The 13,774-nt window shown below is 45.0% G+C and overlaps 1 protein-coding gene across 1 annotated transcript in view; it reads left to right on the forward strand.

Annotated features, from left to right (window-relative positions):
- The window catches only part of LOC138467389 (uncharacterized), a 623,308-nt gene that overhangs the window by 381,704 nt on the left and 227,830 nt on the right, over positions 1-13,774 (forward strand). The window contains 2 exon segments of the mRNA XM_069607343.1: positions 11,249-11,301; positions 11,559-11,612. Of these exon segments, the coding sequence (XP_069463444.1) occupies positions 11,249-11,301; positions 11,559-11,612 (107 nt within the window).

Consider the following 13,774-nt stretch of genomic DNA (forward strand, 5'->3'; position numbering starts at 1 on the left):
CACATAGGTGCGAATATACGAGAAATGTATTGGGTACCTGACATCCAATTTAGATGGAGTAGAATGACCCTTTGTGCACCTGTTGGCCCGCAGAGGCCCCCAGTCTGTTGCTGGGGGCCATAATGACCCTTTGCACGCTCCATGTCCTGCAGAGATCCCCAGTTGTCTGTTGCTCGCGGCCTACCTGTTGCTCATAAGGTGCGTGTTCCTTCATGGAATGTAGCGTGTAGGAAGAGATGATTTGTGCCAAGATAGGCTTGCATACAAAAACATCTTACACAATAAGAAAAGAGGCATTGCTGAGCAAACTTGGGAGAAAATGAGCCCATTCCCTCTAAAGATCTTGTTAAACTCTACAAATTAATGGCGTTCCCAACCACACAGAGGTATCCAGGGGAATATTCCCAAAAACATATGAAGTTAATGTTAGAGACCTTCAATTACCAGCTTTTATTCCCCTGGTCTTTACACTTAAGGGGTTAACAGAGGCTATAGTAGCCCAAAAACCTAAAGCTGCTCGACCTGACAAGATCTCTGGTGATATGTTTAAATCTTAATGGTATATAACTGGGCACTGAAATTAATTGAGGGAATCCGTCCCTTCACCCCACCAAGGGTGAACCCTGACCCCCGTGAGGTTAGGGAGGTGAGCACGTTCTGCAACACCCTCTGTAGGGGTTAAGGCAAGTGGGACCTCACTGGGAGAGGCTCTTCCTTTGGGGACAAGGACTCCTGTTCCTGTGAGGAACTTCCTAAACCATTTTCCATTGTGGCATATATGGGGATGTAGGATATCCAGAACACTATAAAAGCCAGAGATTTGGAAGGAGGCTAAACTAACATTTGCGAGCCAGCAGGAGCATCCGTCTCTTTAGTCTATTCATCTCAGTTATATGAAGGTGTCTCATTAAAGGGGGAGAGTGAGGAGTGAGACAAGCCAAGGATTTAATCCAGAGAGGGAGCAGAGAGCATAAGCCTCCTGGCGTCTGGTAAACTGTGAAAGGTGGAGTGAAGGAGAGCTGCGCAGCCAGTGACTTTCAGAAGTGGTCTGAACGTAAGAGTAAGACGCTGGAGGCCCAGTGTTTATCTGTAGTGAGGTGAGGAAGAGACTGGAATCTAAATCCTGGTGGTGGCATGCCACAAAGACTTTGTGAGCAGTTTGCCTGTTCAACGACACCGAAACCACTGTGCCGGAGAGGCATTGGTAGTTCAGTTTACCCACAGGCACGCTTTCCCAGGGAGAAAGAGGATCGAGAATGGGACACTGAAGAAATTGACAAGACAGAAACCAGAATGAACCCGGCCATCTGCAGGCCCCAGTGCTGTTTTCCTGCAGAGTCAAAGGTAACAGGGAACATGGGAGAACCGGGCGGCCATATGTGAATTGTTATAGAGCAACAGAAACTTGTTCTAGTGAAATTGACGAGACATTCCATTTACAATATAATGGAACTGCATCAATATGATGGAGGATTTCACAAATAATCCTGCAAGAGAGGTCTTTGAGAAAGGATTCCAACACCCTGTGAATATGGGAAAGCAATCCGAGTCAAGAGATAGAGTGAAGAATATTAAAGAGAGACTTGCATGAATATGAAGAGAAGTCAATTGAACCACTTAAGGGAAGGAGACTCAGTCAGCAACCTGTGGAAACTGGGAATCCTAAGACCCAAGATAGCATATCTTGGCTAAGAAGTTATGTTACCAAACCCAAAAGGGGACAATCTGAGCAGGCAGAAGAAGAAAGATACCAATAGGGAGTATTGGAAGAGTATCCATAAAGAGGGAGACACAAAGACATTGGGCCTCATTGCAAATCGCCCGGTATGGAAACAACGGTGGCGGTAAACCCGCCGCCACCGTTGTTTCCATGCCGGGCGATCACAACTCCTGCAGGCGGGAGGTGATGTTCAACTTTACGAGATGCTGCCGGTGTTTTCCATGATCCCCATTGAGTCCCATAGGACTCAATTGGAATGGGGATTAACACCATTCCACCTCCGTGATTCCCGGAAAACTGGGGTTGTAATGCCCCGGTAATTCTGGGAATCACGGAGGCGGAATGGTAATACGAGTCCGGCGGTAACCAGGCAGTTTTACCCAGGTTTTGATTGATTTTTCTTTAAGTTTGTTGCTGAAAAGAAAATAACGCCCAACCTATGTGGACAAATTTTCGCCTGCTAATCAAGAAAGCCCGCACACTAAGAAGACCAGGTAACCAATAGGACCCTGTAGTCTTCTTTGACACTTTGAAAGATGTCGGAAGAAACATAAATTGATTCTTTTTTATCGTTTCTTTATCAACAGTTACTATCTTCTCTAAGAGAAGGCCAGAGGATTCCTAACTTGGCCAAAGCCCACTTGTAACCCCTCTCACATTGACCACTCCTGAAGAAAGTCCCAAGACCCACATAGAGGACTGAAACATGTCGAGAATTGTTTTGTCAGTCTAATTAATTAAACTGTCTGAGTGAATTGAATATTCCAGTGAAGGGATGTTCTAATTCTAATAATGGAATAGAATTAGAATAGAAGAATAGAAAAGATAACGATGAATCATAATCGTAACCTTGATCTAGAAGAACTACACAACATGGATTTAATTAGAGATCAGTAACGTCAGTATCTCTAAGATTTTTTAGAATTGATTGTGCATGATGTTTGTCTTTGTTAATACGATACATATGTATCTTTTTAGAGGGTCTAATCATGTATTTTAGACAATTTTGTAATTTCTATTAAAATTTGTACTTTTTGAACTAATTGATGGCATTCAGATGAATGGATAACTGTTGATAAAGGACCAAGTCCTATCTTTTCGAGTCTTGTGTGGAATTACCGTCCCACCAACCTTGGAATAGGGCGGTAATTCCCCTTTCCACCAAGGCGGTGCCGGTATTTTACCGGCATGGACCAAGGTGCTTATAGCACCTTGGTCCACCGCCGTCCGTGTAATGAGGCCCTTAGTCCTTCACTTTGTTGCTATTCTTTAGTAACATTTTATCAATGCACAAAGTACCTTACAGTACAGTGCGGCCCCTTTTTCATTTTTAAGGCCCTAGACGCCCTCAAAGGATTTTTGGTGAATGTGCAAGTATGCCCTTTACGTATTTGTAACCCTTTTTCTATGGGCCATAACTGTGTTTACTGCATTTGGCCCATAAGAGTGGCCAGTACCTAAAACGGCCATGCCACAAGGTCCTTTGTTCTGTCCTTTGGCCATCTTGTCCCTTTGCCTTCCCCCAGGTCGGGCAGACCTGGGAAATTGCTTATTTGGACATGCAGCCCCCCACGCAAACCAAAGCTTTTGCAGGCATGTTTGTGCCCAGGATGTGGGCTGGAGCGATCTAGTTCCAATACACACCCTGGGTGCCAGGATGTCTGGTGTGCTGGGATCACTGTGGTCCACGTCTGGGATGTCTGCATGTGAGCAGACCTCTCATTGGTTTCTTTGTTTTGATGCAAAGGAGATTTTTAATAAGAGAAGACATCTTGCATCCATTCCAGGTCGATCTTCTGAGTTCACATTGAACTTAGTAAAGAAGCCAAGTATCCTGAAACGAAGAAGCAGCTCTGTGAAACTGCTGTGACCCACTGGAAGGTTTGTCACCCTTATCCTGCCGTTGTCCCGTTGGACCCCCTCTTTCTGATCAAACCTAGAAGGCCTGCAAGGGTGCTTCGAACCATTGGAATAGTGGGACCAACTATTCTTGGCACCTCCTGCTTAACCTCTAAGCAAGCCTTTTCGGAAGTGTTCTGGGCAGCCCAGTGAACTGACCAGCTTGTACGGGACCTTTGCCCAGGAACCGCCGCCATCTCGAGTTTCGACTTCAGCCTTTGTAGACTATAACCTCTGGGTATAAGGCACTCTCCCGCCGTTTCGTACACGTAGCATTCCTAGGTCTGGAATTGGGGCAGTACGCCTCAACCCGAGCATACACAGACACTGTGTCGCCCAGCTGTGGTGACTAACTTCCTGGGTGCCTTGCTGCTGAGCCCCCCTGTGCCCTCAGACTCGCTACATTGGAACTGTCCTGATCACTTCACCAGGAGCGGAGAAATCGCCACTGCCCTGCCACGGAATTGATTGTGGAACGCAGACCCTGAAATCCATAGAGCAGGATTTGAACCTGCAACGACTTGGACTGGACTGGTGAAGTGAGTGCGCCGAGTGGCCAGACTTTTCCCCTCTTGGGAAGACCCTCCTCAAATAGTGGGAACTTATTCTTCACTGCCTCACCCACCTTCCTGAGTCACTACAGCCCCTTGAAGAGACCCCGTTTTGAACTTAACCGCACGACTGTGTGCCCCAGCACCAAACCTACTTTTGGACTCATCTTATGGACTGGACTGCCTCTGAGACAGGGTTTGCATTGCGAAGTACTGCCTAATAGATATTTGCACTGTATAACCACTTTCTTTGCAGGTTGTGGATCTGTACTGTGTAATATCCCTTTAGGTCATTGGTTACTGTAAATATGCTTCATAGTGTTGTGTTTATTTTGTTAATACTACTGTATGATTACTTTGTGTTTTGACTTAAAAGGCCTTTACTAACTGTATATGTATTTTGTAATATATATACCTGACTGAGATAAATTTGTGGTGTTTACTGTGTGTGCTCATTGTGGCCTTTCGATCACCCTCACCCCTCCTGAGACCTAGGGCCTCATTACACCGTAGGCGCTAAGGGATTACCGGCACCAGTAAGGTCACTGGTTCCGGTAATCCCTTAGCGCCCTACTACGAGGTCCATCAGGTGGTCCCGTCCTTAACACCTGGTATGACCAGGCGTTATGGACGGGACCCTGTGTTGGGACCTCAGAGCTAATAACGGTACCGCAAATTGCGGTACCGTTATTAGCTCCTTCCCCATTCCCATTGGGCCCTATCGGGGCTCAAATGGGAATGGGGAATGGTATTCGGCATGGGGACTTATCGGGTCCACCAGGGTCGGAATGACCCGGTAAGTCCCATAATGAGGTAATGAGGCCCCTAGTCTTGACCGCCGCCAATGCTACCTTGAATGGTCTGGCTTGTCCAGAAGGTTACCCTGTTCCAAGAAACTAGGCTAGCCTTCTGAACCTCTGCCAGAGTTCATAAATCGGTCTTAAGTCACCGATTCTAGGAACTGTGGGGTTTACCAGAGAAGGGAGAGGGGGAAGGAGGAGGTAAAAAGAAAAGCCTTGAGGAGCTTCTGGAATTTGAGGAGGCATGGCTCAAGACAAAGAGGAAGGGGAGGCTGTTCCATAGGAGGAAGCCTGCTGAGTAAAGAGATTGGCCAGCACCTCTCTGTTTGGAGAAGTGCTTGACACACAGATAGTTGGTACCAGTGGATCGTAAAGTTCTGAAAGGAGAGTATTTAGTGAGAGCCAGTTGTAGATTGCGTGGTCTTCGGCCCCAGACAGCTTGATGGATAATGCAGTAAGATTTGAGTTTTATCCTTGCAGCAACTGGGAGCCAGTGGGGAGTTTTTAGGGCTGGAGAGAGGCGGTCCCTGGGTTTGAGGCCAAGGATAATCTTTGCAGTCCTATTCTGAATTAGCTGGAGGGGTCGTCGAGAAGAGGAGGGTAGCTTAAGGAAAAGGCTATTGAAGTAGTCTAGCCTAGAGAGAACCAGAGCTCTAGAGACATTGGGCCTCATTAAACGGTAGATGGTAAGGGAATACCGGCACTGGTAAGGGCACCGGTGCCGGTGATCCCATACCGCCCTACTACGAGGTCCCTTAGCGGGTCCCGTCCCTAATGCCTCGTTTTGCCAGGCGTTATGGAAGGGACCCGTTGAGGGACTTCAGAGCTAATAACGGTACCGCAATTTGCGGTACCGTTATTAGCTCCATCCCCATTCCCATTGAGCTCTATGGGGGCTCGAATGGGAATGGGGAATCGTTCCCGGAATGGGGACTTACCGGGTCCTCCAGGGTCGGAATGACCTGGTAAATCCCCATTCCGGGAACACGGACCTGGAATTCGGTAAAGGGGTAGCCATGGCGCTAATAGCGCCATGACTACCGCCTACCGTGTAATGAGGCCCATTGAGTTTCTGGGGGAAAGTGCGGAATGGAAGAATACCTTTTGAGGAGGTGGAGTTGAAAGTGGGCCTTCTGGACAAGGTCCTGGGTGTGAGGGTGGCAGGAAAGAGGAGTCAAAGATGACTCCAAGGTTTCTGGCTTCGAACGAAGGAGAAGGGGGAGTGCCCATAGAAGATGGTGTTAGGGTCCGGCAAAATTAGATGCAGACTTTCATTTCTTTGGCACTTCCTGATGACGGACGAGCACCTTTTAGTTCCTTTAAAGAGGTAGGGAAAGATGGGCCTTTTTCTTATAATTTGAATACAAAGTGAATTAGAATTTCCTCAAAGAGTCAGAATCCTCCTTTTGACTCCCCACACACCCAAGTCCTGGTCCTCTGCTGAAATTGTCCCCTTGTATACAAAGGGGGCACGGGTTGAACCCCCACCAATTATTGACCAATTTCACTTCTTGACTCCTCTGGAACATTTTTGCTACAGTTGTACTTGGTCATTTGAATACTTGGATCGAACATTCTGCATTGATGATTGACAGGCAGAGCTTAGAGAAGGGGTAAGCACTATCGATCAGTGCCTTAGGTTATCTCTTCTGATGAGCAGGTATGTTACGATAAGGAATGTTAACCTTCTTGTGCTGTATGTTGATCTTCCATACAATTCCTTGTGTAAAACCTTGGGACGTCTTGTTGGATTCCTCACACTTTATTATCAGCAATCCTACTACTATACAGAGAATGAGTCTGTGGTGAGGTGGGGTTTGGGAGGGGAAACCAGGGCACCATGAACATTTTACAAGTAGTGCAGCAAGGTTGTGTGCTGGCTCCAACCTTGTTTTTACTTGATATCAATTGACTGTTAGATAAAGTAATGGCCATTCCAATGGTCCCGCCCCTCTCTTGAAGGCAAAAGATATCATGTACTCTTGTTCACTGACAAAGCAATTCTTATATCCCCAACACCAGGCCCGCTGAAGAAGCAGCTTAATCTGTTTCAGGAATTTTATAATGCAGGTGGGCTGTCCATCAATGTCAGCAAAACCAAATCCTTGGAGTTTACAGGGAAAAGAAAAAAACATTATGCAACCTACGTTCGATAGAGACCTCATTGAGCACGTCTGCTTGTACGATTATTTAGGTGTAAGGTGTTCTGATAATTGCAAATGGGATCAGCAATTGATAGAGCTGAGGCCTCTCTCAAGGTACTGTGGTGCTATCAGGGCATTTTCATATGAGTTTGATGATCGTGCGATGAGCCCAACGTTGGAGCCCTACAAAATTCAGGCAGGCGTCCCTTTATTGGTGTAACTAAAAATGGTTTCCTTAAGAAAAATAGTGGGCTTCAGAATAGTCCGTTGACTATTTTGATATATGAGGAAACTGCACTGCTTTATATGAACCAAATTGTGGCATTTAGACCAGTGCCCTACTGGCTTAGATTGTGGAGCTCTCCAACACTTACCATGGTGCTCACACATCAAGAACATTTTATACGATATTGGTCACAGTGACCTATAGCAAAAACCTAACGCCACCTCTGGCAAGGATAAAGGAACTGTCAAGGCAGATTACGACCTAACATTTTTACAGGCGCTACATGTTGTAATATCGGGACCAAATACACTGAGGTTATATTGGGGAAAAAAAAACGGACCCGCAGATTTGAATCCTATCTAGATATTATGAAGCCTAGATTCCTTTGCTCTCTGTATCTCAAGTGGAGATTTGCAACTCTGCCAGTGGCATAAAGAGCAGATAGGTGGGATGCCGGTGGGTCAAATAAGTGTCCTCATTGCCGGGTGAGAACTGAAACTGAGGAGCACTTCTGAGCTTGCCTTTTATGTTTGTATTTTAGAAGGATATATTTGAGACCAAGGTTTTTACTAGTACATTTACCAAAAATAGTGATACTATGACCCTCTGTGAGATCCAGTGACAGGGGAAATGTATATGCACAGGTCATGGCAGAAAAGAGGTGCACTATTGAAGTCTTTGTACATAACAATGTCATCTGTTACATAAATATGTATGGTGTGACCCAATTGACCTTGAATTGTGCATTTTTGAACCATGAAATACTAATGTGCCCGGTAACAATGTGCTGGGGTTTCCTTTTAGCTTCTTTGGGGTTTTAAGATTGTGTTCATTTGCACTTTAATAATGACATGGTCAACTGAAGTATGTATTCGGGCATGTTAAATAAAACCATATTCCATTAATTTGTCCAACAAGGTTGCATGTGGTAAAAATGTACAGGAAGAATCCCTGGTTAGCTATAGTTGTTAGTGTTCTCTTTAACTGCTGCTATAATCGTAACATTTTATTTTTGTATTAGGATGCAATTGTTTCCACTTGTTATGATGATATCGCCCCCCCTCCAGCTCTGACTCTGCCCTCAGCAACCTCCATCTTTCCATCACCAACACTCTTGACATTCTTGCCCCAGTCATGAGGATCCGGCTGAAACCTGCCTCAAAGCATAACACCTGGCACGACAACTTGCAGCCCTGAAACGAGTGCAGGGGAGCAGAACATAACCTGCCGCCTGCTCCAAAGGCCATACAAACTCGCCATCTGTGCAAAGAAATGAGCCCACATTCGGGCATGGGTCTCCGGCTCATCTAGTAACTCGGCAGAACCTTTTCAAAATCGCCTCCTCTCCTTCTCTTTCCTAGGCCCTCTGCAATGCTCTGGCCTCACACTTTGCCACCAAAACTCAGGACATTCTGACCTCCGTTTCTACACTCTCTCACAACCCATACCCCACCCCCCACACTCCTCCCCATCCCCCTCCTTCTTCCTTTTCCTCCTTCTCTCCTGCCACACCCGAGGAAGTTAGTTGTCTGCTCAATGAAGGTCTCTTCTAAACAGGTCTCCCCTTGTTCATCCAGGACCATTAAGGATAGCATCGTCTTTCTTACACCTGCACTCGCTGATTTCGGCAATCGCTCTTTTATCACTGGATCTTCCCCTCCCCCTTAAGCACTCTCTTGTGGCCCACTCCTGAAAATACCTTCCTCTGACCCTACCTGTCCTGCCAGCTATCGCCCGATTTCCATCATCACCACCTCCCTGGTGACGATTCTTGAGAAGCTAGCCTTACCCCAATTTCACTCTCACACTGAACTTGTTGGTGGCCTTTGTTAGGCAGAATCATGTGCGGTACCCTTTGGGAACACCACACACAATTAAGAGTACAAGTGACCGTACAAAGTCACCTTTGGTACAAGCCTGTACTACACAGTAAAGTGGTAGCGATGGCTGAGCAGCCAGACTTATCTCAAGAGTAAAGTGAGCAGTATCAATAGTTACACAAAGGACAGCAATTACTATGCTTCAAGCAAACACTGACTCAAGGTTTCTGAGTAAAAGAATAAACATTTTTTACACATCAGTTGTAAAAAATGCACTAAAGTAAAGCAGTAGACAAATCACACTCTTAATATACTACACACCACCCAATAGATTCTGGACAAGTTAAGCTAAAAATAAAGTGTGAGCAAAATGGCACTCCAGCAATTTAAAAGGGAGGGAAAGACAAGGTTAGACAAAAATTAAGCAGCACCAACAAGTAAGTAAGCAGGGCAATCTAGAAAAGGCTACTACGGTGAGGAAATCAAATCAAGAGGCCTGAGCCAAAGTCAATGGACTAGAGTCTTTGCAGAGGATCACACAGTTCAGAGTAGTTTGCAGTAAAGTCTTTGCCAAGAGTTTGGAACGAAGTTGGTCCGAAGAAAAGTTACTTTAAAGAATAGAGAAGGACAAGCCCTCGGTTTGACAAAAGATTTCAAACACTTTCACTGCGGTCGAACGGAACGAACAACCGAGTTAGAACAGTACATTAAATGAAGATGAAGGCTGTAGCTGAGGCAGAAGTTCCTGGCAGGTCCTGCAGGCTCACGGTTCCTGAAGCGACTGTCAGACTGACACAAAGTAGGAAGACTGGAGGGTCTTGCAATGGCCAGGGAAGAAACCAGCAGCAGAGCAAAGCAACAAATACAAGGTGCGCTCCTTAAAACCCAAGCAGGGTCCGGTCCTCCTGGCTATCCGGATCACTGTAGCTGTGTACAGCAAATTCGACCAGAGGAGTTAGGCCTGGCTTGCAGTTTGGCAAACTGGTTGGTCCCACCAGCTCAAGGGCAGAAGATTCCTTGCCACTCTTCCCTGTCGTCGAAGTTTGGAGATTCAGACTCACAGCAGGGCTTCACCGGGAGGTTCGGTCGTGGTAGAGGTCCTCTTCTGTCAGCTTCTCTTCGGTTCTCTCGATCCAGTGGCGACTCTGCATAAAAAGCAGGTCTCTGGGACTAGGAAGGCAATGTTCACCCATTCACACAGCCTGACTGTCAATCACAAAGCCGGTGGCTGTCCCGGCGGGACAGTCACCACAGCCAATCAGAGTGCGACATGTGTCTCCAAGGAGACCCTGTGCAGGGAGTCTCAAACTCCTCCCTCACATCCTGTCCCCCTGAGACATTCAGGCGCCTAAGGAGGGCATTTGTGCAAAGCCCGCCAAAGGATGGCTAACAAAGGAAACATACCTGGTTTGGCGTGCAGAGTAAAATACGAGAAAGACCTTTACAAAAATAAATGGTGAATAAACCCTATTTTTCCTACCACGGTCTATTTAAATAGCCTTGGTACTGTTTTAGGCTAAGTTAGTAGCTTCAAACTTAAATCCGCTGAACCCCATTTAGTTATATTTGGTTCCGGCTGATTTAAGTTCGAGACTACTAATTTAGCCTAAAACAGTACCAAGGCTATTTAAATAGACCGTGGTAGGACAAATAGGGTAGATACCACTGCTGTTACTCACCTGGTATCCACGGGGACGTCACCCAGCCCTGGTTGGATGATTTGCACTCTCTAACCCTCTCCAGGTCCCATGGTAAGGCCGCTAGTAAAAGATGGGTCTGCAATATAGGAGAGCTGGATTCAATTCCAGATTGTCTTTGTTTTCCCACCTTCCTTGGCCTCAACTCCTTCCTCCCCCTTGGGCCCTCTCCTCATCTTAATATTGTAAAAGGTGGATTCTCCATCCTGCTCCTCGTGGCAGGGGCGCGTAGATGTGGGGGGGTGAGCAGCGACCAAGTTACTTCACTGGTGCAAGCCCCCCTGTGGAAATCCAGGCCTGCTGCAACTCCGTAGGTTTTCTGATTTACAGTCTTTATATGCAGTTCTTATGTTCCTCTTCGAATAATAATGTCTTGCTTCTTTCCTTTTAGGTATGGAAAGGTATTTTGGTGTTGCCATTCAGTTTCAAGATGAGCATGGGGCGGTAGGCGAAAGCGCGGTGTGCGCGATGCTGTCTGGTGAGTAATGCGCGATGTGCTGCGCTGTTTCGCCTTTTATATTGCTAACCTGTGTCTTTTCTCTCCTTGTAGGTTGCGATGTTCCTCGCCGAGCGCCGTAATGTTCCAGCAATGCTACTGACCAGGAGATGACTAACCAGGTAAGAAATGTGTGGCTTTCTTCATTCGAGAGGAAACGTGAGTAAACGCTTACTAATGCTGTCTTTCTTTCTCCTCTTTCCAGGTTATGGTATTCCAGGATGCATGCAGTGCCGGATTATGGAGTTCGTATCTTCAGGTAAGTGGAACTGAAGTCGGCGATGTATTGAAGACAGGATACTGTTCCAGGTAAGTTTCGAAGTGTTCTTTCTCTCTCTGCAGGTCCTTGGTTTCTGGTAAGCTGGCATCAAAGAACTGGACACGGTGAGTGTTACGCTGCCCACAGCAGAATAACGCAAAGCATGTTCTGCTGTTTGGGTGCGGTTTAAAGTAGTCCAGGTAAAATAGTCCCAGGCCTGCCACACCCAAAGTAGTTCAGGTAAAGTAGTCCCAGGCCTGCCACACCCAAAAGACTAGACCGCATAGCTCAGTTCCTTGTAACTGAGCTATGCATGTGCCTCCATTTTGGCTGAACCTCCCCAAGTTAAATAATACCAAGTAATAGGCCCATTCTTTTTTAAAAACATTTTATTTATTTGATTTAGTTGAAAATCCAACTTTACAAATGTATAAAATTCATCATTTAGTAATACCGTTAAAAAAAAAAAGGTTTAGCATATCATTCATACATATATATTAATGAGAAAAGTAAGAACTTTAAGAATATTTAGCTGAACATTACTCTAAAATAATAGTGCATGCCTGATCCAAAATCATTTTACACTCACAATGGGATTTCGCTCATACGGAAAAGCAGCATCAAGAATGTGGACAGTTGCAATTGTAACCAAATTTTTTTTAGATCCAAATATTGCAGCCCAGAGTTCGTTATCGGTTTTTTAATATACTTGGATGACATGCAGTTAGCTAGTGTCAAACGATGTAATGAGAAAGCTTTACATTTCGTGATGATATGACAAAGAGTTTCTATCTGCAATTCATCTTTACAGAAGCGACAATGGGCCAGTTCTTTTGAAAGTTGACCTCTGCTGACTAGAATCTCAATAACAGGCCACAAGTTGAGTCGTAGTCTTAGGATTTTCAAACTCATTGTCGGTGATGGACATTTAACAAGATAGTCAGCCATTATGCAAAATCGTTTGTGACAAAAAAGATTCCTGTCAAAATCCTTTAATGTTAAGCATTTCTCTTGTGTTAATAGCCAATCAGCCTGATAGAGTTTGGTCTTTGCTCTGGTCGCATTTGTGAGCAAGAGATCGACTGAAATATCAGCAATGGCAAGAGCCTTCAAAATGTATGTTCTCCAGTTTGAAGGAAATGACTGCTTTGATGTCAACAGATTATTAGCTAAAATGGCAAGACTGTCTCTATTAGAAATTCCTAAGAGACATTTCCGAAACAAAGTACACATTTTCCAGGTGACCTGTATATGAATTGACAGAAGACCAAGTTCATACCTAAGTAACATAGTTGGCGTGCTTTTTGGTAGATTGAATACAGCTTTCCAAAACTTGGCTTCAAGCTGGTACCAAAATAAATGAGTTCTAGGTAACACGGTTTCCATGCCATAGGTAATGACTGGTAAGACCTTTTGTTAATAAAAGGACATAATAGGTGTACATGTAAACTTGCCAAATTTAGCAAAGATAATTCTAGCCTGAGATATCAACATTGTGAGTTTGGATTTCACAGCTAATTCAAGCGATTTATCAGAGATGATGTTGTTAAAATTCATCCCTAGATTTTTATATTCTGATACCACTTGTAATTTGTGACTAGCTATTGACCATTGATACTTATTTGAAAAGGACAATTTAGGTTTACCAAGTACAATTATTTGAGTTTTGTCCTGGTTTACTGTTAGGTTATTAATGGATACACATTGATCAAGTACATTAAGAAGAGTTTGGAGCCCAGATGGAGTTTGGGATATCAGTACCAAATCATCCGCGTAGAGGAGCCAAGATATTATGTTGTTTCCTAACTTTGGGGAATCAGAAGTAGCTAGGGCAAAGGAATCAGCTATATCTAGTAAGAAATGATTGAACCGTGTCGAAGCAAGTATGCATCCTTGCTTCAAGCCTCTAGCAGTCATAATAATGTTCGAAAGAAGGCCTTCCATGTTTAGTTTAATTTGCACAGATGTATTTGTATGGAAAAGGCTCACAATTTTAACCAACGATTCAGTTCACTCATATTTCATCAGTTTTCGCACAAGAAGCTCCCTATCGACTGAATCAAACGCCAATGCGGAAATCAACAAATGCCACGTACAGTGGTTGATTCCACATGGCGTAAGAAGACTTGAGAGCATTAAGAAGTGTTAAATTAATTGCGGTA

This window comes from Ambystoma mexicanum, chromosome 4q (assembly GCF_040938575.1).
Source record: "Ambystoma mexicanum isolate Mex_15411 chromosome 4q, UKY_AmexF1_1, whole genome shotgun sequence".
Classification (NCBI taxonomy): Eukaryota; Metazoa; Chordata; class Amphibia; order Caudata; family Ambystomatidae; genus Ambystoma; species Ambystoma mexicanum.